Raw genomic sequence first — 27,990 nt, forward strand, 5'->3', positions numbered from 1 at the left:
CTGTAGAGTTTCATTACCTGCTTTACAGAAAAACAGGTGCTAATACCTTATGTTATCCCAGAAAATCCCAGACAGTGTGACATGAATAAGACAGAGGCAGCTGTAATCTGCATCTCTCCATTCTTTATTATTCCTTTTTATATGGAAACAAAAGCACATTCTGAGAGAAATGTTATACACATCTGCAGAACAGAATCATACAGCAAAAAAACGAAATACATTGTTAATTTTAATAGCAAGTTGAAAATGTAAGACATCAAAAAACCAAAAAACAAATAAAAACAACCACAACATATCATATGTATAAACTTAGTAATGTTTATCATTTATATTTATTTATTTAAGTACTATATGCTCACTTTTAATTTGATGGATCTACATGTTTAAAAAAAAACGAGACTTGGGCAATAAAAGACTGAAAATTTTAACTGTTAAAAATATAAGCGGTGGCTCTCACTAGCTAAATTAGCAACAAGCCAAAACATGGGTGTGAAAAAAAATCCCCCTATTGTAAAGATGGGAAGATCTAATCTGTGACAGAAATAGTTGTAATTGTTTTTCAGTGTAAAATGACAGAGAATAGGTTTAGTCTCTCATTTGCTGTAAGTTATATAATTAAAAGATTAAGGAAATTGTGGGGCTTGGTCATAATTCCAATAATAATTCTCAAAAGTGTTTTAAGCTCTACCATGCACTCTACCAACTAATGAATAGGGAGACCATTTAGCTTTTAAATTTCTATTAGTGCACATAACTAATTTGCATATATGTTGCATGCGGAAGAATGTCCAATTCAGTTCAGTTCATTTTCATTTATATAGAGCTAATTCATAAAAACAGTGCTCTCAGGGCATTTCATATTGTAAGATAACAATATTAGAAAGAAATCCCAACAACCACACAACCCCCTATGAGCAAGCACTTGACGACAGTGGGAAGGACAAACTCCCTCTGGCAGAAGAAACCTCCAGCAGAACCAAGCTCACATCTGTCCACCATGACTGGGGGGGGGTAAGAGGAGAGAGCAAAAAGAGATAGGACAAAAGGCAAACTTTAGGAGAGAGAGAGAGAGAGAGAGAGAGAGAAGGATTGGCCTTTTTTTATTCAGCAAGACAATGTCAAAATATTCTGTGCATATTTCATCAGCATGGAGCCACAGTAAATAAGTCTAGGTGCTAAACTGACCTGCCTGCTCTCCACACCTGTCACCCACTGGAAGCAGTTGGCACATCAGGAAAGGACAATACAAAAAATGCCATGTTTAGTCTTTTCTGATACATGTAGCTGGAATCAAATTCAAAATGAGCATATGTTTTTTTGTTTTAAATAAAGGAGCCACAGTTTTAACATTTGATATCATATAAAAGATCTCACCTCCACTATGTCACAAGATAATTGTCTAGGGCTCTGATTGGCTTTCATTATAGCTACTTGCTAAATAGACACATTCTCATAAGCTGTGTGTTTGCCTAATCTTATTCAAATGTTCACAAAAGGCAAAAAATATTCTACAAAAACATAAGTAATTAAGGTTTATTGATATTGTGTTTTTTAAGAACAAAATTCACAAAGTGTTTTACAATACAGAATAAGATACAACAATTAAAACTGTATAAATAGATCAAACTAAATAAAAGCAAAAAGCCTGAACAGGTGAGTCTTAAGTTTCTTTTTAAGGGTATCAACAGTGTCCACAGATCTTTGGTCTAATGGAAGCGAGATCCACAACTTCCACTGGATATAAGATCTACACAGCTCAAATATCTAAGTCTCTGACACACATTGGCTGCCAATCACTTGTTGGATGGGCATTTCACACATTTCACACAGTGTCCCACTTAATTCACTGTAGCAGAGGCATTACAATTATTTCTGGACTAGAAAAAATAACAATTAGAAAACATCTATGTAAAGGCTCTTACCGTATAGTTTACAAAACAACACGTACATGTGCATTGTATTAATTTGTAAATTTTTTGTGTATTTTTGATTTAGGTTCAATTGATTTTGGGTCAGTTTCTGTTTTAGGGAATCTATTGTCTGGCTGAAGTTCCAATGAGGCACATGCAAAAGACTATACAAACACAAACACGCCATAGGAACACATTTCAAGTCGTATTACAACAAACAGCATATAACTGTCACCGATAATAAAAACAAGGGTCAGTTTTTTATAAGGAACAAACAAGACACAGAGTTTAAACCTTTTTTTAAAACACTTTTGTATGGGTGACCTTTTTCTATTTATGAAGCAACACCATGTAGTTCACAAAGTTGTTGTTATGTGGGGGAAAAAAGGATTAATAACTATGAAATTGATATCCCAGAATATTCTGTGCATATTTGGCATATTTGGGCCCCAAAGTGTAGCCTTGATTTTTTTTTTTTTTTTTGGAGGGGCGGTAATGTGAGCTGTTTTTGTTTATTTTTTCCCTCTGGGAAAAACTGCAATCATCTGGGGGTTATCACTTTATTTTTCAATCATAAGGTCAAGGTATTAGTTTGTTCAGTGCTTTGATTTATACCTAAATGTTTGGAAAACCAGTGACACACCCATCAGCCACAGCTGCTGTTTCTATTTAGCCAGTGCTTGCATGCTACAGGTTCCTTTGATGTATGCTGGCAAACATAAAAGCAGGTTGCAAAAGTAAAACTCAAAAGTAAGACTTTCGTAGAATAAAAAGTGCAATGAGTGATTCTACTTCTGTGATCTTCACACTTTACCATTACTACACTTTTCTATTATGAATATCATTGATATCTGCAGGTAGGTTACATCAGTGCATAGAAGGTTCTGTTATAAATGAATTAAAAGCATGGGCTCTCTTGGTAGCTGCTCAAAATAACATCTTGTGAATCAAATGGGTAACTGCTGCTAATTCACTGACACCACCGTATATATGAAATCACAATAGGTGGTGTTGTATAAATTAGTGCTATAAGTTGTAAATCACTTGCACTACATGCACAGCGTATTAACTAAGAGCCGGTGATTAAAGCATTTCTCTGACTCTACAACATACAACAAACAAGTTTGAAATAGCAGGGCTTTTTCAGTATAAGCTGGCTTGACAAAACCTAAAACCCCAATTAGAGATGCATAATGCATTATCAATGCGTTATCACAACACTGGTTATCAGCTTTCTTTATTAAACTAGTCTTTGTGCTTTGGGATCTGTGCACGGTATTATGCAGAGTGCTCTCTTCCATTTATTTCTTCAGCATCACAGGTTCAAATTAGAGCTAAAACTTTAAACTTGATGTATTCAAACATTAGTGTGTTACCTCAGTACTGCCCCATGGCCCGAAATATAAAGATCAGGAAATCATATTAGGTTTTTTGTGAGGGGGGTGGGGGGGACCGATCAAAGTGTTTTAATGTTACTGGGTTTTTTTTATGTTTTTTTTTTTTTTTTTTTTTTTTACTGTTCACCTCCTCACTGATAAGTAGCCTATAAATAGATTTTTTTTCCCTTTTTGTGTCCCTTTTTTGTGTAGATAAAATTCTCATTCAGCAGGCTGCAAGTGTAACACTTATTACATATCAGCAATGAGTCTACATATCACCAGGAAAAGAATGAAAATCGAATCAAGACTCTGAACATAAACTACTCCCTGGTTAACACTGGTGACCAGATGATGGCTAAAGAATCACAGACAACCAGATGTTGATGTTATTCCCACACAGAAAATAGGTGTGATCAGACTGTCTCTTATAAAGTGAAAAATGTCAGTCTAATTATTGCAATGAAGGAATGATCAACATCTTTTTCTTTATTCCCCTTCTTCCTATTTAAAACAACGAGAGCTGATTTGGTTACTGTGGCTGCCACACAACATCTTTTCCAGATTAGGAGACCTGTATGATTGGAGTCTGCTTTTTAAAAAAAAAGAAAATATAAATAATACTTTGCAGGAATGGAACAGCCAGATCAACGAATGTGAAGAGTAAAACTATTTTTAACTGCAGACATGACTATGGATTGCACCAAAAGGAAAGTATGTTATTCATCTCTAAACCATGCTCTGTGAGGTTATCATTAGGCATCCTTTATCAACAGAGGCTAAGAGATTTTTTACCCCACATCCTTGTAGGGTGTTTAGTTACCTGACACAATAACCCCAAGTTAAATCACAAGGTTTGTAATTTCCAACATCATGTTGTTAATCCTTTCTAGCAGCTTGTGTGTTTTAACCATTCAGATTGTTTCTACATCGTTGTGTTGGTCCTGAAGAAAATCTTTGCTCCCCAGATCTCTGTCTGTTTCTGCAGCACTGTATCGGTTACTACTCTTTTCTCCATGTGAGGATGTTTGCATCCATGCATCCATTGCAGTTTCCTCCAAATGGCCTCTACTGGTTCTTGAAATACTTTAAATAATCAATTACAGCCACTTCTGTTCTGGCCACAGTAATGTCAAAGTTTCTAAAAACTGCCAATAATATTAGTATATTAGTATGTAAAATTGCTAAATGAATATCAGCGTTGAAGCAATGAGGACTCTCTATTATGTGGATTCGCCTCATTTTCACCAAGAATTTAGCTGAAAAGCTTGTTTTGCAAAAGCCAAATCACACAAGAGAAGTAAATTTTAATGATGCAAGAGATTCTTCCTATACAGCTGTCAATACAACTTAGATTTTAGAGAAATACATGTTCCTTGCACTGTTTTTTCTAACATCAAAGCTAGGTTTCTCCTCAGATCAATCCATCCAAAAGGAAGGTTACATCATAGCTGTTGTTGTGGTGAAAGTATTTCTACAAGGCGTTGTTTTCGAGAAAATACTTTTAGGAGTTACACAAGCTAAATGTTTAGAAAAACTGAATCAGTGAGGTACACCACCCATTAAATTCATTTCAGTGATTGGTGTAATAAAAACATATATGTACAAACATACAGTATAAATCATTTACATCAGTATCTTTTGTAAAGTCTGGCCTTCCCCCCCTTTCTTCCATCGTATTTTCTTTTTTGATTTAACAATCTCATGTTAAAGGTATGAAACACAATAATCCATGAGAAAATGTGTCTGAAATTAAATCAAAGCATTTAATGAGTGAGAATTTAACCTCACATGACGATGATGGTGACTACATTCTCCAACTCAATGCCAGAATTTCCTCTGGGAAGATGGAATCAAGATGTGGCAATATATGAATATATGACAAAGTGAAAGAAAATGTGTTTATTTGCAGCTTAATCAGTATGCTGTCTCTTTAATGATGTTAGTGGAAAGGGTGTGGCTACTGGAGATGCTAATGGAGTGGCGGTTGAGGGGGTATGGTTGCTTCCTGGGTGTGTGACGGCAGGGCATGCAGAAGTACCGCAACGTGGAGAAGAAGATCTGACGGTAGGTGGCTGATACCAGGTTGTAGAGGACAGGGTTTATGGCCGAGCTGACGTAGAACAGGACATTGGTCAGCATGTAGAAATAGTGGTAGAAGTCATATAACTCACTGGAAGAAAACACAAGGGAGAAGTATAAGAAAATAGTTATGTATCCTATGTTTAAGGCTAAACATAAATATATTACTTTTAATGCTTTGTATAAAAAAGATACAGAGGTGCACTGTGACTTGTACAGGAAAGTTAGTGCATGTGAACAGCCTCTGGAGCAGCGCATGGTGTCGAGACTCATCCAAAACTTAAAAGAAAAAAAAGAAAAAAAAAACTCAACTACATATGGTACTTGTACTGCTGAAAAACAATAAAATTAATTTTTTTAAAAACATGGCTGTTTCAAAATACTAACTTTAATAACTGACATTCAAAATGCAATATCGACATCGAGATAGACTAGTAATGTTGCAGTCTTTATTTTTAATTTTTTTGCCTGTCCCTTTTGGTTCTTTAGCCGTCAGAATTGATGTTTGAAGGCCAGCAAAGATACCCAACGGTATACCAAGTGGATCATCGGGGCCTTGCCGTATTGGTCAATTTGATTGACCTTTGTTGTTATTATTTTATTTTATTTTCAGTTGTTACAGATGGGACACACATGGCAAGAGGCACCCCCGCCATCTGGAACCCACCAAGGCCCATCCAGACCGGGGCCCACGGCAGCAGCACCCCCAAGCTCCACAGGAGAGGTAGAGGAAACTGTATCCACCCCATCAATAGACACCCAGGTTAAGTCCATTCTCCACCTCTCCTATGTCTCTCCCCCACCAGCATAGTGAACTCCTGCAAGGATGAAACAACCTCCCTGCCCATTGAAGAGCCCCCCGGTTTGGCTGATGCACCAGAGGCCCCCTGTACCAGGGCTGAGCTCGCGTGCACCCACCCGCCCACAACCTCGGCGACACACCAACAAGGACCAAAGCCCCGTAGGCCCAGCCAGAGCCCCAGCACGGAGGCGGAGCACCCCAAGAACCCCAAGCCCCCACCATATCCCAGCGCTGGGGTAGGGAAACACCATCTAAGAGCACCATCTAAGAGCCTCCAGAGCCCCTAACCAGATCATGAGCACAACCTCCAGGATAAGCCCACCAGGGATAACATCCCTAGGGACTCTCCAAATGCCCTAAACCCGTCCCTACCTCCACATCAACCACAATAGCGACCAAACTATGAACCCCACCCCAGCTAGGTGATGGAGCCTATCAAAGGAGCCCAGAGGAATTGATCTAATGTGGTTGCAGAGGCTGTATCAACTAATGTGATATATTAGATGGTTTCTATATTGGTTAGAATTAAGATTATTCTTATTTTTCCAGTTCATGAGGACCATTTTCTTGGCAATGCATAGGGCCGTAAAAACCATGTGGACTGTATTTATTTCTTTAGTGACATCATCCAATTTGCCCAACAAGCACACTAAAGGGGAGGTTGGAATTTTACATTTCAGACACTTTGATAAGTCTTCACATATCCTGCGCCAAAACTTCTGAACTGGTGGACAGAACCAAAGAGCGTGGATATAATTGTCCGTGGATGTGTATTGCCTTGACAGTGTTGCAGTCTTAAATACAATCTTTAGAACCTGATAACCCACTGATTTACTGGGGATTTTAAGTTTTTGGTCTCTTACTCATAGTATCTTTAACTTGCAGACTTCAATTCATTAATTGTACTTACAGTGAAATTGTGATTTAACCATATAACATAACAGAAAATGAGTAGTTTTGCAGTAAACAGTGCTAACTACTCTTCCTGAAAATAGACGTAAATAAAAACAGCTGCAGGGTGATTAACATTTATTTTAAACATTATATTACAAAATTAATAGATAATCATGAACATTAATATTTTGTAATGAAATGCTGTATTTTAAAGTTAACTAAGCTTTTTTCAATACAAAAATTACAAAAAATGGTGACATAGTAACCCAGGTTCTTTGACTATATCTCTGTGCTACATATTTTTATATGCATGTGTGGACTGATCTCGAACAGTATAACTCACATGGATCGTGTTTAAGACACACCACCTGCGGTGGCAGTGCAGTAATACACCTTAATAGGAATGTCTTTCTAAGCGACTTGGAGCTGGAATACATATTCCATAAGGGGACTTGAAAACTGAGCTGAAGCAGCTGCTCTTGCAGGAGCATAGAATGGCAGTTGAATTTAAAAGACAGATATTTCAGAATCAGAATTAGAATACTTTATTAATCCCTAAGGAAATTATGTGGGTTACAGTTGCTCCAGTACAGTAACAGAAACAGACTAGACTATTTAACAATACAATATGTTACAGATTTACAGATTTAAGAAACAGCACAATATATACAAATCACTCAATAATAAATATCAAGGATTGACAGAGGTGATTATAAATAAATATCAATAAAACTGACAACAACATTACAGAGTAAGAAAAGATTGTGTGCAAAAAGGATGTAACTATTGCAGTGTTTACAGTGTATTAGATGGAGGAGTTGTACAGGGAGATGACCACGGGCAGGAATGATTTCCTGTGTCATTCAGTGGTGCTTTTTGGTAATCTCAGTGTCTCACTGAACGTGCTCCTGTGGCTAGCCAGCACATCATGGAGTGGGTGGGAGGCATTATCCTACATTGTCTTCATCTTGGACAACATCCGCCTCTCCGGGACGGGAGTCCAGCTCCATCCCCACAACATTACTGGCCTTGCAGATCAGTTTATTGAGTCTGTTGGCATCTGTGACCCTCAACCTGCTGCTCCAGCATGCAACAGCATACAGGATAGCACTGGCCACAGCAGACTCATAGAAAATCCTGAGTATTGTCCAGATGTTGAAGGACCTCAGCCGCCTCAGAAAATAGAGACGACTCTGGCCTTTCCTGTAAAGTGCAGTGGTGTTTTTAACCCAGTCCAGTTTACTGTCTATGTATACTCCAAAGAATTTATAGGTATTTATAGTTTGAGAGTTTCACACAGGCTACATTCACTACACATAACTCCAAAACAACAACTGAAGGAATCGAAGAGGTCACACACTCGTACTGCTTATATACCCATGGCAGCAATTAGTGTGTGTGTTTCTGTGTGTGTATAGACACTTTTCCCCCTTAATAAATAATAACTTAAAAGCTACATTTTGTATTTTTCTCTGTGTAACATAAAAAAGGGGCCAAATACTTTTCACAGCACTGTGTTACACTGAACCTATAATGCTGATTTTAATCCTTGTTGGTCCACTACCAGAAACCCTTCCAACGTCATTATCAGATCAACTTTTGAGGAAGTGTTTCCAAATTTGCAATCTAGGCTGCTCGCCAGTCTCCAGATTTATTAATGATGTCAAAGCCCCTGCACGAAAAAGGGAAGAAAAACAATTTCCTACAAACGCTAGAATGAGATGGGCTTTTCAAGTCCAAGTGGTACAAACCTAATCTTCAGTTGGCTGGAAAAAGCACAGTATTTCTGATTTCTGTCTGCATGGATAACAGAGAGAGTGCTACTGCAGGTGGAAATTAATCCTAAATAAAAGGAACATTTACATGAAAAGCTGAATATCACACTCCTTTCACAAATATTGCACTACTGTGGAGCAACAAAAAATACAGAAATTCAGACATAATTACATATTTCAGAAAAAAATTCTTAATTCATAAAAAAAGTTTACAAGAACATTTTTTTCTGAAAAATTTACAAGAAAGAAATGTTTTTAGTGAAGCAGCAAAATCCCTTCAATTCTGATGGAATTTTAACACATAGTGGAGACATTCCTGCGCGTCATCAGAGTCGATGCGTTCTGCTTTTGCAATGGACAAGGGTTGGTGAAGTGTGCAGCAAGTCAATGATGTCTATATCTGTCTGCATACAGGCACACTATTAAAGATGAATGAGAGGAGAGCTGAGAGAGACAACAGGGACAGCATTGAACACGACCTTTTTGTTAAATATGCACTCGGGTAATTCTGTATACTGCGTTTATTTAAGGAAGGTTGACATGGACTATAAGTGAGTCTTTGCTGTGACAGAATTTTGAATCCCTCAGATTTATTTTACACTAGTTTCCTAAGTTTTTAAACAAAAGCAAACATATTTACCAGCTTACTCAAAAAATGCTTCCCTCTGCCTTCACTTCTTCTTCTTGTTGATTTACAGTCATCTACAGACAATCTGATGTTGGCTGTCTTACCTTGAATGGCTTTGATGCATGCTCTTTAATAGTGTAGCCTTTAAGCGTTTGAAAAAAATGTTTAATTTAAGTTAATATTTCAAATACCCAAAATATTTTAGGTTTACGTTTCTACAAAAACCATCCCTGTTTATCATTTTCAAGTGTCTTAACTTTTATTGAATAACGGTATACATATACTGTATATAGTATATGCTTTAAATGCAAACATTATAACAACTTTGTTCATTCTAGAGGAGTTTAACAAAATTATATACAAAAGAACACTGCGGTGAAGGACTGTGTAAATATAAGGCAGAATGTTGACCTGTACTTTAAGTCCATAAAATTGTGTATAAAAGCAAATTGTATCAGATTCCATTAACAATGTTGACAAATTAAATAACACAACCCTCTGACAGACACGTTGCAACCAAAGGACAAAAGAAAATGGAAAAGTCTTAATTTCTCCCTTTCTATAACCAGTAGCTTTCTGGTGATGGTTTCACTATCTTGGAAAAAGCTTAGAAAACATTATGGAAACAAATATGATGCTCAACCAATACATAAACAATTTTCATTATCATTGTGCAAAAGGTTATTTTGCTAAAAAGCTGTATGCTTTTATGAGTGCCTGTTCAAAGAGGCCATGATGATATTCAAAGCTCGTAACCCAGCGTGTAAGACTGACATCCAGCTGTGTCTTCTGTATATTCTAGTGTTTCAAGTAAACACATTTTGACAGCAGATTGACTAGCTTTTGAAGACGAGCTTCCCCAGTGATAAGCAACTGCAAACAGTTTCTGATACTGTCAAGCTCTTAAAATTCTTTACACAGTCTCTGAAAAATTGATGTTTTGCTTCAAATCTCATTGTCCAAATATGAATGAGTGGTCCAATTTTTAGAATTCACCTAGATTAGTGGACCATGAAATGATGTTTCAGAATAAAGTTTTTTGATGGGTAGAGTTCTTTGAAGAGTCGGTCGTGTTGCATAATAATGGGCTTTAAATACTATGTCATTGGTGACTGAGTATGAGAACACAATGTTTATAAAGTTCAAGAGCAACAAAATCAAGCTCCAGAGCAAATCCTCTGGTACAAGTCACCAAATATTAAAGGTATGTTTGTGTTGACATCAGATCTATCCCATGTCCTCAACACATTTTTCTTGTCCAGGTAGCCATAGTTAAAAATATATTCTATTTAAAAAGCTTTCTTTAGAGAAACATTTTTTAAGAAAATACTCAAATAATACTTTGACTTCATGACCAACTGACCAACCCCTTCCAAAATATTCTGTATGATGTTAATGCATGGAAAATTTTAATATTGTAGAACATTATGCTGGTATGTACGCTCCTTTTCTTTATGGTAAGTGAAGAAATTAATGCTGCTTTAATGCTCATCAACCAAAAGAAGCATAATGCTGATCAGTTGAGAACTGGTGATCTTAATGTCAAACATGGGTCATCTCAATTTACTGAACGGAAGATTACAAAATAAAAATTGACAAAAAAAAAAATGCTCTAAATGACTCCGAAATGGCTTACGCATTCCCAGGTTGTCACCAGTAATTTGTGCAAGATTCTCATGTGCAGAAACATCAGCCACTCAAAGACTCTCTTGCACATGAAACAATGATACCGAATGAATGTTCGGGTACGGTAGGGTAGAATTCAGGCTGGAGGGAAGATTCATAAAGAAGATGCAAAGGCAGCTGAATTTACACATACCTTTTTTAGAACCTAAGAAATTTGCATGCTCAAATTTGTCATAGTGCAATAAGATTGGGAGGGCAAACTAAGGAAAAACAGTCAAACTGAAAAAAGGATGACTTTTGAAATGGCTTCAACATGGAACTCCTCATATTTGTCACACTGAGTATGTATTTGCATCAAATTTTTTCATCTTTAAAACTGAACTGGAGTTTTCACTATGAGAATATACAGTATATGAATTTGTCACTAAGTGAAATTAACTTATAGGTTCCAGTTTAACTATTTTGCCTGGTATCATACCTTTCTCTTAGACACAGTGCAACTCAGAGTACTATAGCCCACTTTTTCAAAAATATTTTTTCCATTTGCTATCAGACTTCCACTGGCTCAATGAGTTGCCATTACCTTGTGAGTAAATTCAATACTTGGTCCTAAATTTTAGATGACAAATGACCCGCAAACTCATATTCTCAATTGTATAAAGAAGTACAATATTTGGTGCACTACTTGAGAAATTATTTAACCGTATTTTACTATTATTTTTTTTATTCCAGGATATATTCCAAGAATAAATTTATATCTATCCAAGACTATCCATGTAGAAGCTTGAAATCTGCCCTTTTGAAGATATGAAAAGATATGACTCGGGGTTTTCTTTAGTGATAGTTTCCTGCTAGCCATGCAGTTTGCCATTCAGTGTTAATGAGACAAAGCATGTTTGGTAAACATACTGCTAGAAGTAGAACTGCTGCATAATAACACAAGCTAACAATACACATACAACTAAACTTGACTATATTGCTATCAACTTATCTTCATCAGGCAGCTAACTAGCAAGTTTGACTAGATTGACCACTTTTTAAGCAGACAGAAAAATCCTCACAGTTTAACTTGTTTAGTTAGTAATAGTAGCAAATTTCAAAGTTAGGTGAATCAGCACCTCAGTGAACACCAAATCATACAACATACCATATATGTGTGTGTGCTTCTACATGCAGGACTGGTCACGTTGCTTCCATATTAATGTTACCATGTGCCACAGTGATAAATGATATCAGACAACTATTGTTACTAACTGCTAATAGTTAAATAGCTAGCATTAACGTGTATACTGGCTAGCAATGTTCCCTCTAAGCTGCGCATGTGCGTAATTGCGCACTGCTGGCACGGTCTCTGCGCACAGAAAATCTGTGTTGCGCACAAAAAAAATTAACCTGAATTGAAATTAAAATTAATACTTTAACAATTCTGTTTTGCAGTGTTAGTCAGTGAGTGACTGGCTGCTCCCATATTGTATTAGAACGATGCCACCTTATCCCATAGTCCAGCCAATAATGCGATCTACATTCGTATATACGCAGCCAATCAACGTGGTTGACAGGCTATGACAGCGTCCTTATATGCCGACACCGGTCTTTTAGCTGGCAAAGCGGCGTAGCTGATGTGGAGTGAAGCCACGTTAATGACAACCTGTACAACCATTGGAGATGTGAGCAGGACAGACGGAACAATTGACGGAAAAAATGTGGACTTTATACCAGTTTTTAAATTGTGTTGATAGGCCACGTAAAAACAGAGTTGTGATTAAAAAAAAATGCAATGTTTGGTTTTCTTCCTGAATACTGTCGTTGTTTATATTTACTGCGGGAAGAAACAGTAAAAACGGCATTTTATAAGAAAAAAGGCTCGAAAGCACTCTCCGCCTGTGAGCAAAAACTGCGACGTTTAGCGCAAATCTTGTGTAGTTAGTGTGTAGTGTAGTTTTGTTGTGTGTGTCAGAACAATGAGGCGAGTACTGAATGTTACAGGTGTTACAGGAGTGATACATCTCCTGTTGTCTGGCCTGCAGGTATCAGACTGTTGTTCTCCTTTATCTCATAGGGGACAGAAATTATTTTTTGGAGTGGCACAAATGATTTGTGTGGCATCAGATTTGATGCAGAACACCTGATTGTTCTGTAAATAGTTTGAAATGTTTATTTAAAAATGCCTTGGCTGCATTTAAAAAAAATAGCTGCAAAAATCTTTGTTGTTTGCCAAACTGAGTTACTTTTTTGAAGAAGTAACTATATAATTAATTGCCCAGCATTGGTCATTATATACTATATTTTGCAGACAGAGAGTTACAGGACTCTCTCCCAGACCACAGACTCATAATACAAGTCAGAGCTTTTTTTTAAAAAGAAAGAAAGTTGTGTTTTCAAAATTGGAGTTCAAGTTATTTTTACTTCCAATAGTGTTAACATACTACACAGGTCAACGACTAGATTTTTTTTACATTTTCATTGTAAGTGGGATAAAGCAGTTAATTAAAAGTAGTCTAACATAAATGTAAATGCTGTAATTTGATTATTTTAATAAACCATGTAACTTGGATGGATTAGATGGGTCCAAGGGATCGCTCAGGGAGTTTGTGTGTTCGCTCAGACACGTGAAAAATTAGAGGGAACATTGCTGGCTAGGTTAACATTTATAACAGTGTAATACTTAAATGTTGTTGAAACAGACGCTTTAGTTAGTTTTTTTAAAGTGCTGTTCTGTGTTTTGAATGTCAGCTACTGCTCATAGGATCAGCTGCTAGTGAGGGGAGGGCCGTGTGTGCAGCTGGATGTTGGTATCAATACTGAGTAATAAATTTTAGTATCGTTTAGTTTTGATTAGTATCTTAGTATCATTTTTTTTCTGACAAACTCACTACTTTAATCACACACAATCCCAGCAAGTCAGTCAGAGTTTCTGCATGTCTGCTGCCTCAGTGGAGTCTCTAAAAAAACTGATAGCCTTAGCATCTCAACAGGTTAGCAGAAATAAAAACAAATAAATCCTTTCCAGCTGACTGCAACCAAGCACCCCTATTTTACTTCTGCTTTTTCACCCTACAAAACAAACATCTCTTAAAAATAACACCCTTTTACATTTGATATTGAAGATGGCTGTCATTTTATACAGTAGAGAACGGGAGCATTGACTCATGCCATTTATATGACAGCCCTGCTGATGCTATACCCTGCAGTTACTGGGGTGCCTGTGGCAAAAAACCTACTGAGAGAATAATAATGATGCTTGCCTCTCAATAATACCTCCCCTGGAGGCATAGAGCAGGCACACCAAACCATCACACCACTCTAGTGTTGACACTTATTTTAACCTTCATTTTGTGTTCATTTCATGTTAAACAATTTTGTGTTCTCGGTCAAAAATGGTCATTACATTAAGACTCATGATAAAAACTATAAATATATATTATCATTAGTTGTTGTGTTAGATTTTTTTTCTTCAACCTAAAGTATTGTTCTTCTTCTACTTGTTATTTATGGCCTGCAAGTTTCATTGATCTGAGGTTATATGCCTTGAATTCGAATTCTAAAAAACATCATATCTGGATTATTTTGTCTCTAAGAAATAATCAGATGAAACATAATAAAAAGTTACCAAGAATATTTGATTTTAATCCATTTAAAAATATTTATACAGTCAAATAAAGTAACACCTGTTGTGTTCCCCGTCAAAAGTGACTGGGAATATTTTATTAATGAACAAAAGAAATTATCCCAAAATTACACTTGCGTCAGAGACAGCTCACGTTATCGTATGCTTGGCTCTTTTCAGGAACACCAGCTGCAGGTTTGTCAGTATAAACCTGCGTGTTCCAGGCATAAAAATCTGGCATCAGTGGTTGCCCATATTTTTATGTCATATCTAAACTGTTGCTTGGAATATACTATTTGAAAGGAGAGTGTTCCCTAAAAACAGCGAGATGGTCATCCACTGTGACGTTTTGACTTTGGATATATATGAGTGGCTTGCTTTCCACACACTTGTCCCAGACTTCTCTGATCGCTGCCATTTGTCTTATTGACGGCGACCTGGTCATGTATCATGATTGTCAAAGCGAATCACCCGTAACAACATGCTAAACTTCTTGAATGACATGGTGGCCTGAAAAATTGTCTGACCATACTCTGCATCCCATAAACTGCTGGTAGAATCCATTCTGGATCTGTGCACACCACTCACAATCAAAAGACTCATGTATGCTTTCACATCTTTCTGGGTTATTTCCTTTCAAATGTCTTTGTAAGTTTGTTTTTTCCCTTCCAGGTTGGTCACGTTTACCACTATGGTTTTGATGGACTGTCATAAATAACTCAAAGCAGGATTTGTCATAAGTCCAGGATACAGCATATTTTCTAGGTCCTGAGACATTTTCAGCTGAAAGCCTAACTTGATTCTCAGGTGGGGATCAGTTCCAATTCTTTGATTTAATTGTGACAATTATCACTGAATTCCTCCTCATCAGTCGTTTCTTGGTCTGTGCCGTCTTCAGTTCCTGACACTTCGTCCTCTAATCCATCCTCACTGTCAGTTTCCTGGTCTCTGTCTTCCTCATCAGTGTGGCAATCAAATATGTAATCAAGAGCCTCACTTAGGGTATATCGACATGCCACGATGCCATCACACAGTCAACTGTGAGCAAGCCATCAAAAAAGCATTAAACAGTACAGCTAGAAGAAATGTTCAAAGCTACTGAAACAATGTAGCCACTAAATCGGCCAAATTTATGAATAACATAACAACTGCCTTGGGTGTTACCACAGACATACAGAGCAGAGTGATATATAGATGAGCTGTAATATAGTACACACACACAATCACACACACACACAAACACACACACGCACACACACACACACAATGATTAGAGTTAATTTCACTTTTGTAAACATGCATTACATGACTTACCGTTTGATTTAATTTCTTACAAGAAAAAATACAGTGAATTCAACATTGATATATTTTGTTTTAGATGTCATGACCACAAAGACAACTGAATATGATTGGAAACCTGGAAATCAAACAGAAAGGCAAGACATATGTTTTGACTGCATGTTGGGGGGAGGGCATGAATGTGGCCAGGGGGCTTTTCCCCACAATATTCTGAGCAGACAGACACTTCATTTCCTGCAGTCTGGTGATTATTTTATACACCAGTTAACATTCGCTTCTTGTCATAGTTTTCTTTATTTATGCAAAGGAAAATACAAAATTAAGCAATAATGCAATTATCTTAAATTATTTAAGCAATAATCGTAAAGCTCTTAGGCAATATGTGTTGTTTTCAGACGTTCAGTGTCCCTTAGAGCTTCCTGCTGAATCAACACATAAGCATGATTTACTATACTCTTCTCTTTTTTTTCTTTTTGTTGCCTCACAGCATGAAGGATCTAGGTTTCCTTGTGGAACTTGTATGCGCTCCCTGTCCAGTGATTAGTGATTCAAAATTGTCTACAGATGTATGTCTATAGGCAGATGGATTCAGATGTAGTTGCTTTTTAGCTTAAAGTGGACCGTGAGTGTTAAAAAGAAAAACTGCCAATTTTCATGAAATGTGCATGTGGCAAGATTTTAAAACTTCGGATTTCAATAGTTCAAATTTATTTCAATAAGACTTCACATTTGCTTTAAAATAAAGGCTTATTATATCTGCTTTAGTCTATAACAACCTGAAAAAAAAATAGCTGTTGTTGGCAGCCTTCAGTTGGTCAGGTTTTGAGATGACTAAACTTGCATACTTGGTAGAAAAGAAGAATCTATTTTCCTGTTCTGAAAATTAAGCCAACATAGAAGTGCTTTAAACCTGCATTTTTTTAACAGTCGCATGGGGCAACCCTCTGCCCTGACCTCTGTAAACACTCTCCTGAGACTCAATCACTCTTTTGGAGTTATACTGAATAAAACTTTTTTGTAAATTCCCAGTGCATTTTGTAAATGTTTTTTCTGAGTGTTAGAAAGAAAGATTATATCCCTCACTTGTCATACCCAGTTTTAAAATACCAAGATGATGATAGCAAAAACACTTGGGTATCATCAGTGGCTTTTATATTGTACAATTTCAGACATTAATAAAAGGAAACCCAGGTACTACCCTGCACTAGTGCTGTCACAATATCATAATTTCACTTTACCTGTGATCTATATATAATTGTGGTCAAAATTATTCACCACTGCGCAATTTGTATTTAAAATATAATTAAGCTGAAATAGGGCACCAAACTGCATGGCAGTAACACTTGTGAGTAAAGGAGCTAGGTGAAGTAGAGCAGTCTCACCAACAAAATGACAATAAAGAGTAATTAAATTAGGTATTAATTACTCATTAGTCAGCTCAACCTAACAAAGTTACAGCAGCTTACCTGCTAACTGTGCAAGTGACTCAGTCTGACTTAGCAGGTTTAATGTGAAAAGTAAGTGAAGTGATCGAAATTTCAAGAGTCTTCCTCTCCTCTATAAACTGCAATATGAGTAATGAGTATATATAACTGTGCTGTCACTAAACTGATTATGATTTTATTTTAGGGGATAAAGTAGACTGGAAGGATGTGGAACAGCATTTCGCTGAGTTAATGCCCTTCTGATCCAGCTCTTCTCGTGTAATGACCTCTCTTGTGGCACCTCATCAGCATTAATGAGACTCATCTTGGGGGAGACAGCAAACTTGTTTGCGACAGCACATATGGATCTGCCGGATGTGAAAGAGCTGTAGGGACCATCACATGCTAGTGACAAAGCCATTAGCAAAACCCCAAAATGGAGAAAAAAATCAGTTAAGAGGAAAAATCTGTGGCCACAGCCTGAGAAATATTATTCAAATTCATGTAAATAAATTGTTATTTAGCATATAATTACTCTACTGTTATGTTCAGTGCCACGTGATATCACAGTCCAGAGCAACTACTTAAACTTTATTCCTAGTGTCAAATCTTCACTGCCTGTGATGCTGACTCCTCTGCAAAAGAAAGACCCAAATCAGAAGTTCTTATGTCCCTGGTTTAACTGACATGCACCCTAAAGCAGATAATCTGTAAGCTGGACACGAAATGGTGTCTCACTAATTTCGAGGATCTTCATTTTGCCTGGAAAAAGACAAAAAGATGTTACTCTGTAAAAAAACCCCAATACAAAACAAAAAAGACAAAAAAGCCCTACATAAATTCATCACAGTACCGAAACAACACTGGTGAAAGTTACAAATGATCTTCTTTCTGACAGTGGACTTCTCTTCATGTTTCTCCTGCTAGACCTCAGTGCAGCTTTTGATACTGTTGACACAGTATTTACACCATTACAGAGATAAGAACATGCTGTTGATATTAAATGTACTGCATGCAGTGGTCTGAATCATAGTTGGTTAATAGACTCCAATTTGTTTACATAAATGGAGAGTACTCTTCACACACTAAGGTTAATTATGGATTATGGATGGCTAAGAAGAATTCTGTTTACATTATACATACAGTACTTCCCCTAGGCAGAATCATTAGAAGGCATAGCATATATTTTGACTGCTAGGCAGATGATACTGAGCTTTATCTGTTAATGAAGCTAGATAACATACACCAATTAGTTAAACTGCAGGAATGTCTTAAAGACATAAAGACCTGGACGACCTTTAACTTCCTGCCTCTAAATTTACATAAAACTGAGGTTGTTGCACTCAGCCCTTAAAAATCTTAGAAACTGTCAATTCAATTCTGTTTTATTTATATAGTGCTAAATCACAACAGCAGTCACCTCAAGGTGCTTTATACTGTAAGGAAGAGACCCTACAATAATTCAAACATGGTGTTTAATCAGATACTCTGGATGGCGTTAAGAGAGTAACACTTATAGTACTGCTTTCTTGTATTTGTGCAATATCTCTAAAATCAGACAGATTGGGTCTCAGAGTGATGTTGAAAAAATAATTCAAGCATTTTTTACTTTTAGTAAGTCAATAAGAGGGGAAACTCAAGTTCAATTATATATACATTCAATTTTGTGTATACTGGGTTATTTTTAATTAGAGATACTTGTACTTATTAGAACAGTTTTGTGTCTTTGTAATATATTGTTATATATTTAATTTAATTTAGTTAATTGCTATTTTTACTGTCTTAGAGCTACTGTGACCACATCATTTTCTCTTGGATTAATAAAGTATTCCAAATGTGATAAGGTAGACTATTGTATGTCATTATTTATCAGGTCATTCTAAAAACTCCCTGAAAAGCCTTCAGTTGATCCAAAATCCAGCAGCGAGAGTACTGACAGGCACTAGAAAGAGAGTGCATATTTCTCCAATGTTAGCTTTTCTTCATTGGCTACCTGTTAAATCCATAATTGAATTTTATTCTTCTCATTACACACAAGGCCTTGAATAATCAGGCCTCATCATATCTTGAAGAGTTCATATTAGCATACCACACGAATAGAGCACTTCGCTCTCTCACTGCAGGCTTACTTGTGGCTCCTAGAGCCCCTCTTTTATGTAATCAGCTCCCAGTCTGGATTAGGGAACAAACACCATCTTGACTTTAAATATTAGTCTTAAAACTTTCCTTTTTGATAATTTAAAGTAAGGGCTTGATCAAGTGACCCTGAACCCTAACTTACTTATCATGTAAGAGGCCTAGCCTTCTGGGTGCTTCCCATGATATATGGAACTCCGTTACTCACGTCTTTTCTCTCTCTCTGTGTTTATATGATATTTTGCATTTAATCATTAGTTATTATTAATAACTAATGATTATGATAAAGAGCCTGGGACGGTGGTATAATGCTGATCTCAATGATACCTGGCAACTTGAACAACTAAGGCAGAACATGGCTAATGACCTCAGGCGGATTAACAACACTGCACTCCCAGGGAAACTGAAGCTCTGGTGCTTCCAGTTTGGGTTGTTACCCAGACTACTGTGGCCGTTGACAAAGGTCTCACTCAATCATGCCAATCGATTGGAGAGGCTAGTGAGCTCCTACGTTAAGAAGTGGCTTGGACTTCCCAAATGCCTCAGCAGCGTTGGGATACTGTCATTGCCTATCCCTAGCCTGGTAGAGGAGTTTAAATGTGCAAAAGTGAGGCTTGAGATGTCATTCATGGACTCCCGGGACTCACCTGTTCCAGAGAACTTTGTGCATATTTTGTTAGTTTCAATTGAAGGGTAAGACCTCTGCTGTAGAAACCTCTGCTGCATGTCAATGTTCAAGATGCAAATGTTTTTTCACATTTGCATGCATTAAAGCTAATGTCTACATGGAAATGAGATGTCAGACATCAAATGAGACAGAAATCAGCTATGACATGAAGTGGCAGACTCGACTCAGAAAAATACATGAATAATATACTTTGTTTGGAAAGTCTTCTGAACAGTTCAAGTCATATTAAAGAACCCTGTAACATAGTCAGTTTTGCATCTCTAATGAATAACTAAATGTTAAACTATCTGCTTGACGTTAACTCATCATGAGTAATTGCATTTCAGAATAAATGCAACACTGACCAAAAAGAGTTTGATCACATGATTATATTCTCTATTTACATATTCATGTGGTTGTTCATTCTGACAAATATGTTTTTGTGGTATACAGTTTGACAGTTCAACATATTTAAATTCAGAGGTCCTAATTGAGCTGTATGTGATTTGCTGGTGTTTTTACTGAGGTTGAATACTACAAACTTATTTGTTAAAGTAAAGCTTTCTCACAGTTTCCCTGACAGGCTGACAGTTATACTACATGATCAAGATAGCTGCCAATACATTCTTTTAGACTTCATTCATATTTTTATCATCATAAAATATGTGTTACTGTATCCAAAGAGATTAATTAGGAGTTTCTTTCAGCTACAAGCAAATCAGGTTCACAGCTTAATATTTGGCCCGGTTGTATAAGGGCCATTCTGTCATGGTCCTGGGTCTATATCCCAGTGCTTTGTGTTTTTGAATTATTTACAGTTATTTATAGTTTCTAGTATCTTGGGTTCCGTCTCTGTGTCTCACCTGAGTTCCTTGTGTCATGTCTAGTCAACTTATGTTTTCATGTCCGTTCTTCCCCTGTTCTCATTCTGTGTCTCATGTTTCCTGTTTTATTTTGATAGTTCCTTGTCTGGTGTGTGTAGTGTGTTCAGTTTTGCTTCTCCCCAGTCTCGTTGTGTGTGATTACTCCCAGCTGTGCTCTCCTCCTGTGTCTCATTCCACCGTTATCTCTCTGTGTATTTAAGCCCTGTGTTTTCCTCTGCCTGTTGTCATGTTGTCCCTCATGCTGCTGTGTGTCTCTCCCATGTTCCTCGTTTCCCCCAGTGGTTCCTAGTTAGCTCCTGGCTCCCAGTTTTTCTGTTTATTGTTTTCCTAGCTCCCTAGTTTAGTTTCCAGTTTAGTTTATGTTTTGTGTTTTCTATCCTCGGATGTTCACATCCATGTCCAATCCTGCCTCCCACACAACGCAACTTTGACAGAACAATGCGACCACACCATGGACCCAGCAGATTCAGCTCACCTCGAGAGGGAAAGGGATCTCACTCATATCCTAGGGTTGGTGAGTCATATCGACCACGCCTCAGACTTAAAGACACTGAATGCCATTGAAACCATATTCAATAAGAATCGTCACCTGCGCCAGCTCTCCCTGGCTTCAGAGTTTTGCCGTTCCCTGACTCAGGCTAAGAAGGCACTCCAAGCCCAGGAGCTGGCCAAACTCATCAGTTCATAAAGACTGTTTTTCCTTGAAGCTCGAAAACTTTGATTTTGTTTCCAAATCTGAAGAAGCAGAGGTTTCTGTTTCTGTTTGTGTTGAACCCAAACTAGGCCCCAAAGAAACTGAACTGTGTGTTTCCCAGCTCTCAGAAGCTGTGTTTTCTTTTCCTCGGGTCACCCATTCAAAGACTGTGTATAGTGTTTCTGTTTGTACCATTCGGTCGGTACTCTGAGACTGTCCCCACTCTGAGCTGTCCCCAACTGTTCCTTGTGTGGGGACAGCTGGTGTCCAACCAAAGCAATGACATTCAGTGAATATAAAGCTAAATTAAGAAGCTACGAGAGCACCGAAAAGGCCACATGTTCTGAAGATAATGTGATGAAGGCAAATAACTGGAAGAAAGAGAGAGACAATGCAGAAATCATATGTTACAACTGTGAAAAAAAGGGTCATATAGCACGAGAGTGTTACACAAAGGCCGAAAGGAAAGAACAAAAAGAGAAGCAGTGGTGCGGTTACTGCAAAAGCTCAACGCATAAGGACAGCGACTGTCGCCGACGAAGGAAGATTACTGCTAAACACGTAACTGATGCAGAAGATCATAGTTTCGCGTTCAAAGCTAAAGACTGTGGAAATCAAGGGCTGAAACAGAGAGGCCTAATGGTTGATACAGGGGCTACTTCTCACATTATTACGGACATTCAGAGATTCAAAAGTTTTGATGAGACATTCACACCTGGAAGACACTTCATGGAGTTAGCTGACGGGACGAGGACGAGTGGGGTCGCACTGAAGAGGGGAGATGTGGAGGTCTATCTACAAGACAGTGAGGGACGAAAGGTGAAGGCGACACTCGAGGGAGCACTTTACATTCCCTCTTACCCGCAAGATATCTTCTCGGTCCAGGCGGCGACGGCCAAAGGAGCCTCAGTAACCTTCAAGATGGGCTGCAACCAGCTTATCCATAAGAACGGGACAAGGTTTAAGATAAGTGAATATGAACGCCTATACTATTTGAACAGTGTTACATCTGATCATTATGTTGACAACGACGAATGCAATGGCTGTCATGATGTAGAAACTTGGCATAAAATCCTCGGCCACTGTAACTATGAAGATTTGGTTAAACTAGAGAACATTACCGAGGGTATGAAAATAAAAGGTAAAGCTAAACATTACCAAGATTGTGAAGTGTGTATAAAAGGGAAATTTATCCAAACCAGGAATAGAGAGCCTGACGAAAGAGCAGAAGAAGCATTAGAGCTAGTGCACACTGACTTAGCTGGACCGATAGAACCAGAAGCTAAAGACGGGTTCAGGTACACGTTAGCATTTACTGATGATTACTCAGGCACAATGTTTGTGTACTTTTTAAAGGCTAAAAGTGACACCGTAAAAGCAACTGAAAGATTTTTGGCAGATGTCGCCCCCTATGGGCAAGTAAAGAGAATCAGATCAGACAATGGAACTGAATTTACATCTAAAGAGTTTCAGACATTGTTAGATAAAAACACGATAAAGCATGAGACATCAGCGCCGTATTCACCTCATCAGAATGGGACTGCCGAGAGACAATGGCGAACACTTTTTGAAATGGCACGGTGTAGGTTGATTGAAAGTAACCTGCCAAAGAGATTATGGACTTATGCTGTTATGACTGCCGTAGTAATTCGTAATAGGTGTTACAACAGACGCACAAAGCAAACCCCTTATTACATGCTGACAGGAAAGAAGCCAGACATGTCGAGGATGGGGATTTTTGGATCAGTTTGCTACGGTTACGGACACAACAAAAAGAAGTTAGATGCGAGATGTGACGAAGGAGTTTTTGTGGGTTACGATAAAAACAGTCCGTCGTATCTAATCTACTACCCTAAAACAGGACGAGTTCTTAGACATAGGTTGGTCAAGTTCCCCACTAAAAGTGTAGTTGAGCACCAAACCCAGACTATTCAGGATGATGACGATGGAGATAATGATTTGACTCCAGGGGACATCTTGAAGTACCCCGCTAGAATGGACAAAACAGGGAATGACCAGAGATCAAATGAAAGTGTGATCCTTGAACCTGAAAGTGACATTCAAGACAATGGCACAAATGACACACAAAATTCAGACAAACAGAGTGACAGAACAGAGTCTGAACAATATCCTAAACAAAACAGGAGAAGGCCAGATTACCTGAAAGACTATGTCCAAACTGCAGAAGACGACCAAACATCGCTGACTGTAGATTACTGTTACAGGGTGATGTATAACATACCAAAGACATTTGAAGAAGCTATGCAGTCATCGAACTCTAAGTGTTGGTCAGATGCTATGGAAGATGAAATGAGATCCTTGAAAGACAATAATACGTTCACTCTAAGCACGCTGCCAGAAGGTAAAATTGCAGTGGGAGGGAGATGGGTGTATGTGATAAAAGAGAACCCGAATCGGACTAAAACATTTAAAGCAAGATATGTTGCTAAAGGCTATAGCCAAATTCAAGGCATTGATTACAAAGAAACCTTTTCGCCGACTGCAGATATGACATCAGTGCGTACTCTGATGCAATTAGCAGTACAGTACAACTTTAAACTCCATCAAATGGATGTGAAGACTGCTTATTTGCACGCCCCAATCGATTGTGAGGTGTATATGCAGCAACCAGAAGGTTTTGAAGTAAAATCAGACACAGGTGAAAAACTGGTCTGCAAACTGAACAAATCACTATATGGTTTGAAACAATCTGGCAGAAACTGGAATAAGATGTTACATGACCATTTATGTGAAAAAGGTTACAAACAAAATCCTGTAGACCATTGTGTATATTCCAGACAGACAGCGAGTGAGACAGTGATTCTTATCATCTGGGTTGATGATGTAATCATAGCTGCCAACAGTGAAGACGCTATCAGAAACGTGAAACAAATGTTGAATGAGAAATTTAAAATGAAGGATCTTGGTGAGCTCAAACATTTCTTGGGTATTGACTGTATACAAGAGAACCATGAGATAAGACTAAACCAGACACGGTACGTCACAAAAATCCTGGAAAAGTTCAAAATGTCTGTGTAATGGAGACCAGAGGTTCCATTACCTTGTTTGCATTGTTAGTATTTAATCGATGGATTGGGAATTTAAATTAGTATAATAAAGAAAAACTCATTAGTTCTTATGAATTCTTTTATTAGGTTTTGACATACAATTAAGTTGACAGCTTGTAACGGTGAAGAGACAGTGGGACTGGCCATCCTACCTGTGTCAGAGAAGAGCCAAAGTTAGAGCTGCTTGCAGTTAATCATTTGTCAGTAACCTAAAGGTGTGTGAAATGAGAACTTATAAAGGTACTCACCTGTCCTGGTCGCTTCGTGCAGGATGTGGAGCAAAAGATTGGAAGTGGCTCAATCACCTGTTTAAGAGCTCTTGGAGCAAACCAGTGTGCCAGGTTAGGGAGTATGGTTAAAGTGGGTTTTAATTTATATAGTAATGGGAGTAGCTTATATAACTGGTTTGTTTATAGTAAGTGTTGGAAATATGTATATGTTTGTGATGTGCTTAAATGTTATTGTATGTTTGTGTGTGTGGAGGGTTATGTTTTCATTTTGATTAGTTTAACCCCCACACTTGGGCTATTCCCGAATGCTCACCTGAAAAGGTAGAGTATAAAAGGAAGCCATTTTGTTTAGTTGAGGTTAGTGTTTGTGGTGTTGTCATGCTCCTTCTTTAATAAAGTGTATGTATTTTACTCCAGTCTCGCATCATATTATTGGATAGAACCTATGACCGCCGGCCAAACTGACAGTCTGACTGTAAGCCCCATTCTACTCCTTGTGAACTCAAAAATGACTTTGATGCACATGGTGAATCAGTTGATTCAGGAAAATATAGAGAATTAGTGGGCAGTTTGATTTACTTAATGACATGTACAAGACCAGATTTGAGTTGGATAGTGAACAAACTGTCACAATCTCTGTCTGAGCCAAAAGAGCACCATTGGACAGCAGCAAAACATGTATTACGTTACCTTAAGGGGACACTAAACAAAGAGCTGTGCTATAAAAGGACAGAAGGAAGCCTAAATCTTATAGCATACAGCGATGCAGATTGGGCCACAGATTTGAGTGACAGGAGAAGTACAACGGGTTATTGTTTTGTACTATCCAAAAATGGGCCAGTCATCTGTTGGAAAACCAGGAAGCAAGCTACAGTAGCTTTGTCAACGTGTGAGGCAGAGTACATGGCGATGGCCGCCACAGTACAAGAAAGCTTATACCTCTCACAGCTACTTAATGGCATGGACATTAAAAGGCAATATTCACCAGTTACCATTCTTGCAGACAATCAAGGTGCAATTGCATTGTCCAAAAATCCTATAAACCGTCAAAGATGTAAACACATTGATGTCAAGTATCATTTTATTAGGTCTGCTATAACTGAGAAGGAAGTACAAGTTAAATATTGTGCAACAGAAGACATGGTAGCAGACATCATGACTAAGTCTGTAAGTAAAGTGAAAATAGATAAATTTACGCATATTTTGTTTGGAACATAAATGTTAATATGTGTATATCATGTAAATGTGTAATGTACAGTGTTAAGAGCAAGTGGGGGTGTTGCCCTATCATATATGTATGTGCTCTTAATCTGAAAGGTATAAATACGGAAGTGTGTGTGTTCAATAAATGATGGCGCAAAGGAAGGCGTGTGCCTCTGATGTAAAACTCTAACAATGTGTATGTGGTTTATTCCTCCATGAGATGTGCGAGTTACCACGGTATTTCTGCCCTAGAGAATGGAACATGCAACACCCTGCCTGTCCTTGCACCAATCCATGCTCCTTGGGGAGGGGGGAATAAATAAAAATAAATAAATAAAAAAAAAAATAGTTTCCAGGAAGGAAACAGGTTTTGGCTGTTGTGAGGCCAGCCCCTCACAACAACTCCAGCTGCTGCCTTTAGAGCATCCTGAGCAGGCTTTGTAATCTGCTCCAACCCAGCTTCCTCTGCCGTCAGCTGGTGGCTCAGGTGAGCCGTCTCAGTTTTCTGTATCACCAACTGGGAGCTCAGACAAGTCGACCCAGCCTTCACCTGTTCCAGCTGGGAGCTCAGGCAAGCTTATCCAGCCAACTACAGACTCCACATTGCTCTTGATGCCAGTGGAGCCATTTGAACAGACTGCGTACACTGCACAGCCCCAGCCACAGCATCCTGGGCTGGCTGTGTTTCTGCGCAGCTCCACCTCACTCTGTCTCTGCCAGAGGTTTCTACACTGTCTGGTTCTGCTCTGCCAGAGGGTTCTACACCGTCTGGTTCAGGTCCTGTTTCTGATCTGCTAGAGGTTTCCATGCCGTCTGGTCCTGTCCCTGTGTAAGGGGCTACTAGCCCCGTTATGTAGGGGTACAGAAGTGCACAAGCTGCCTTGAACGACAAGGGGGTAGTGGGATCTGGGTCTGTGACCTCCCCTAGTACAGTTGACCCAGATACTTACTACTGTAAGAATGCTTTTAGCTGTCTGCCTGTTGCTGGCACAGAAGGGGGGGGGGACTCCAGGGCTCAAACCTGCGAACAACGGCTGCCCGGAGTGCACTATGCTGTCGAACATTAACTCAGCCTAGCCCCACATACCTGTACCCAACCAGTACCCGGGTGCCCCTATTCCAAGGCAACCTGGTTTGACATTCAGTAAAAAGGACTAGATGTTACAGTCCCTGATAATGCATTGCTTTAGATGGAGAGACTCTTGACGGATGGCTGTTATGAGGAAAGGCAGCCCAGAAACTTTTCCAGCAGCACACATCGTTGTGTGCCTCAAATTTCGGTCTTTTACCCAGTCTAATCTGCCATTTTCCTTCCTTGGTTAGGTTTAGGGATTAGAGATCTGATCAAGCTTATCATTTTAAAATTTGGGACACATTGACAGTAGTGGACCTTGGATTCATCAGGTGTTTCGGCCATTATCACTAGACACCCTCATCCAAGGAGGCCCTGCCAGGGTTGATCAGGCCCTGGAGTGTGTCACTGGTTTATGTTAAATTGTTATTTCTCTTCTTCTTTCTTCTGTTTAGTTTCCTACAGTTTATTTTCTATCTATTCACTGCAACTGAGAAATAATACTTACCTCTGTAGCATTTATGGAGCCTAACTTCTTCAAAGGGATAGAAAAGGTGATAGAGAGAAGTAAGACAAAGACAAAAGGGACAAGATAGGAGAGAGCAGAGAGGAG

The 27,990-nt window shown here is 38.3% G+C and overlaps 1 protein-coding gene across 7 annotated transcripts in view; it reads right to left on the bottom strand.

Moving 5' to 3' along the window:
- Window positions 1–27,990, bottom strand: part of ntsr1 (neurotensin receptor 1 (high affinity)) — a 126,059-nt gene that overhangs the window by 22,040 nt on the left and 76,029 nt on the right. Inside the window, exons 4-6 of one of the 7 annotated variants that reach the window (XM_025901859.1) lie at window positions 5,328–5,459; window positions 1,186–1,212; window positions 918–1,051 (exon numbers count right to left, since the gene is read on the bottom strand). In XM_025901859.1, the coding sequence (XP_025757644.1) occupies window positions 1,206–1,212; window positions 5,328–5,459 (139 nt within the window). In that variant the 3' untranslated portion in view covers window positions 918–1,051; window positions 1,186–1,205. Of the gene's footprint in view, window positions 1–105; window positions 1,213–3,108; window positions 5,460–24,933; window positions 25,025–25,120; window positions 25,191–27,990 lie in introns of those variants that run through there. The other 6 variants (XM_019350157.2, XM_025901856.1, XM_019350158.2 and 3 more) reach the window with 6 other exon arrangements.

This window comes from Oreochromis niloticus, linkage group LG20 (assembly GCF_001858045.2).
Source record: "Oreochromis niloticus isolate F11D_XX linkage group LG20, O_niloticus_UMD_NMBU, whole genome shotgun sequence".
In the NCBI taxonomy this organism is placed as follows: domain Eukaryota; kingdom Metazoa; phylum Chordata; class Actinopteri; order Cichliformes; family Cichlidae; genus Oreochromis; species Oreochromis niloticus.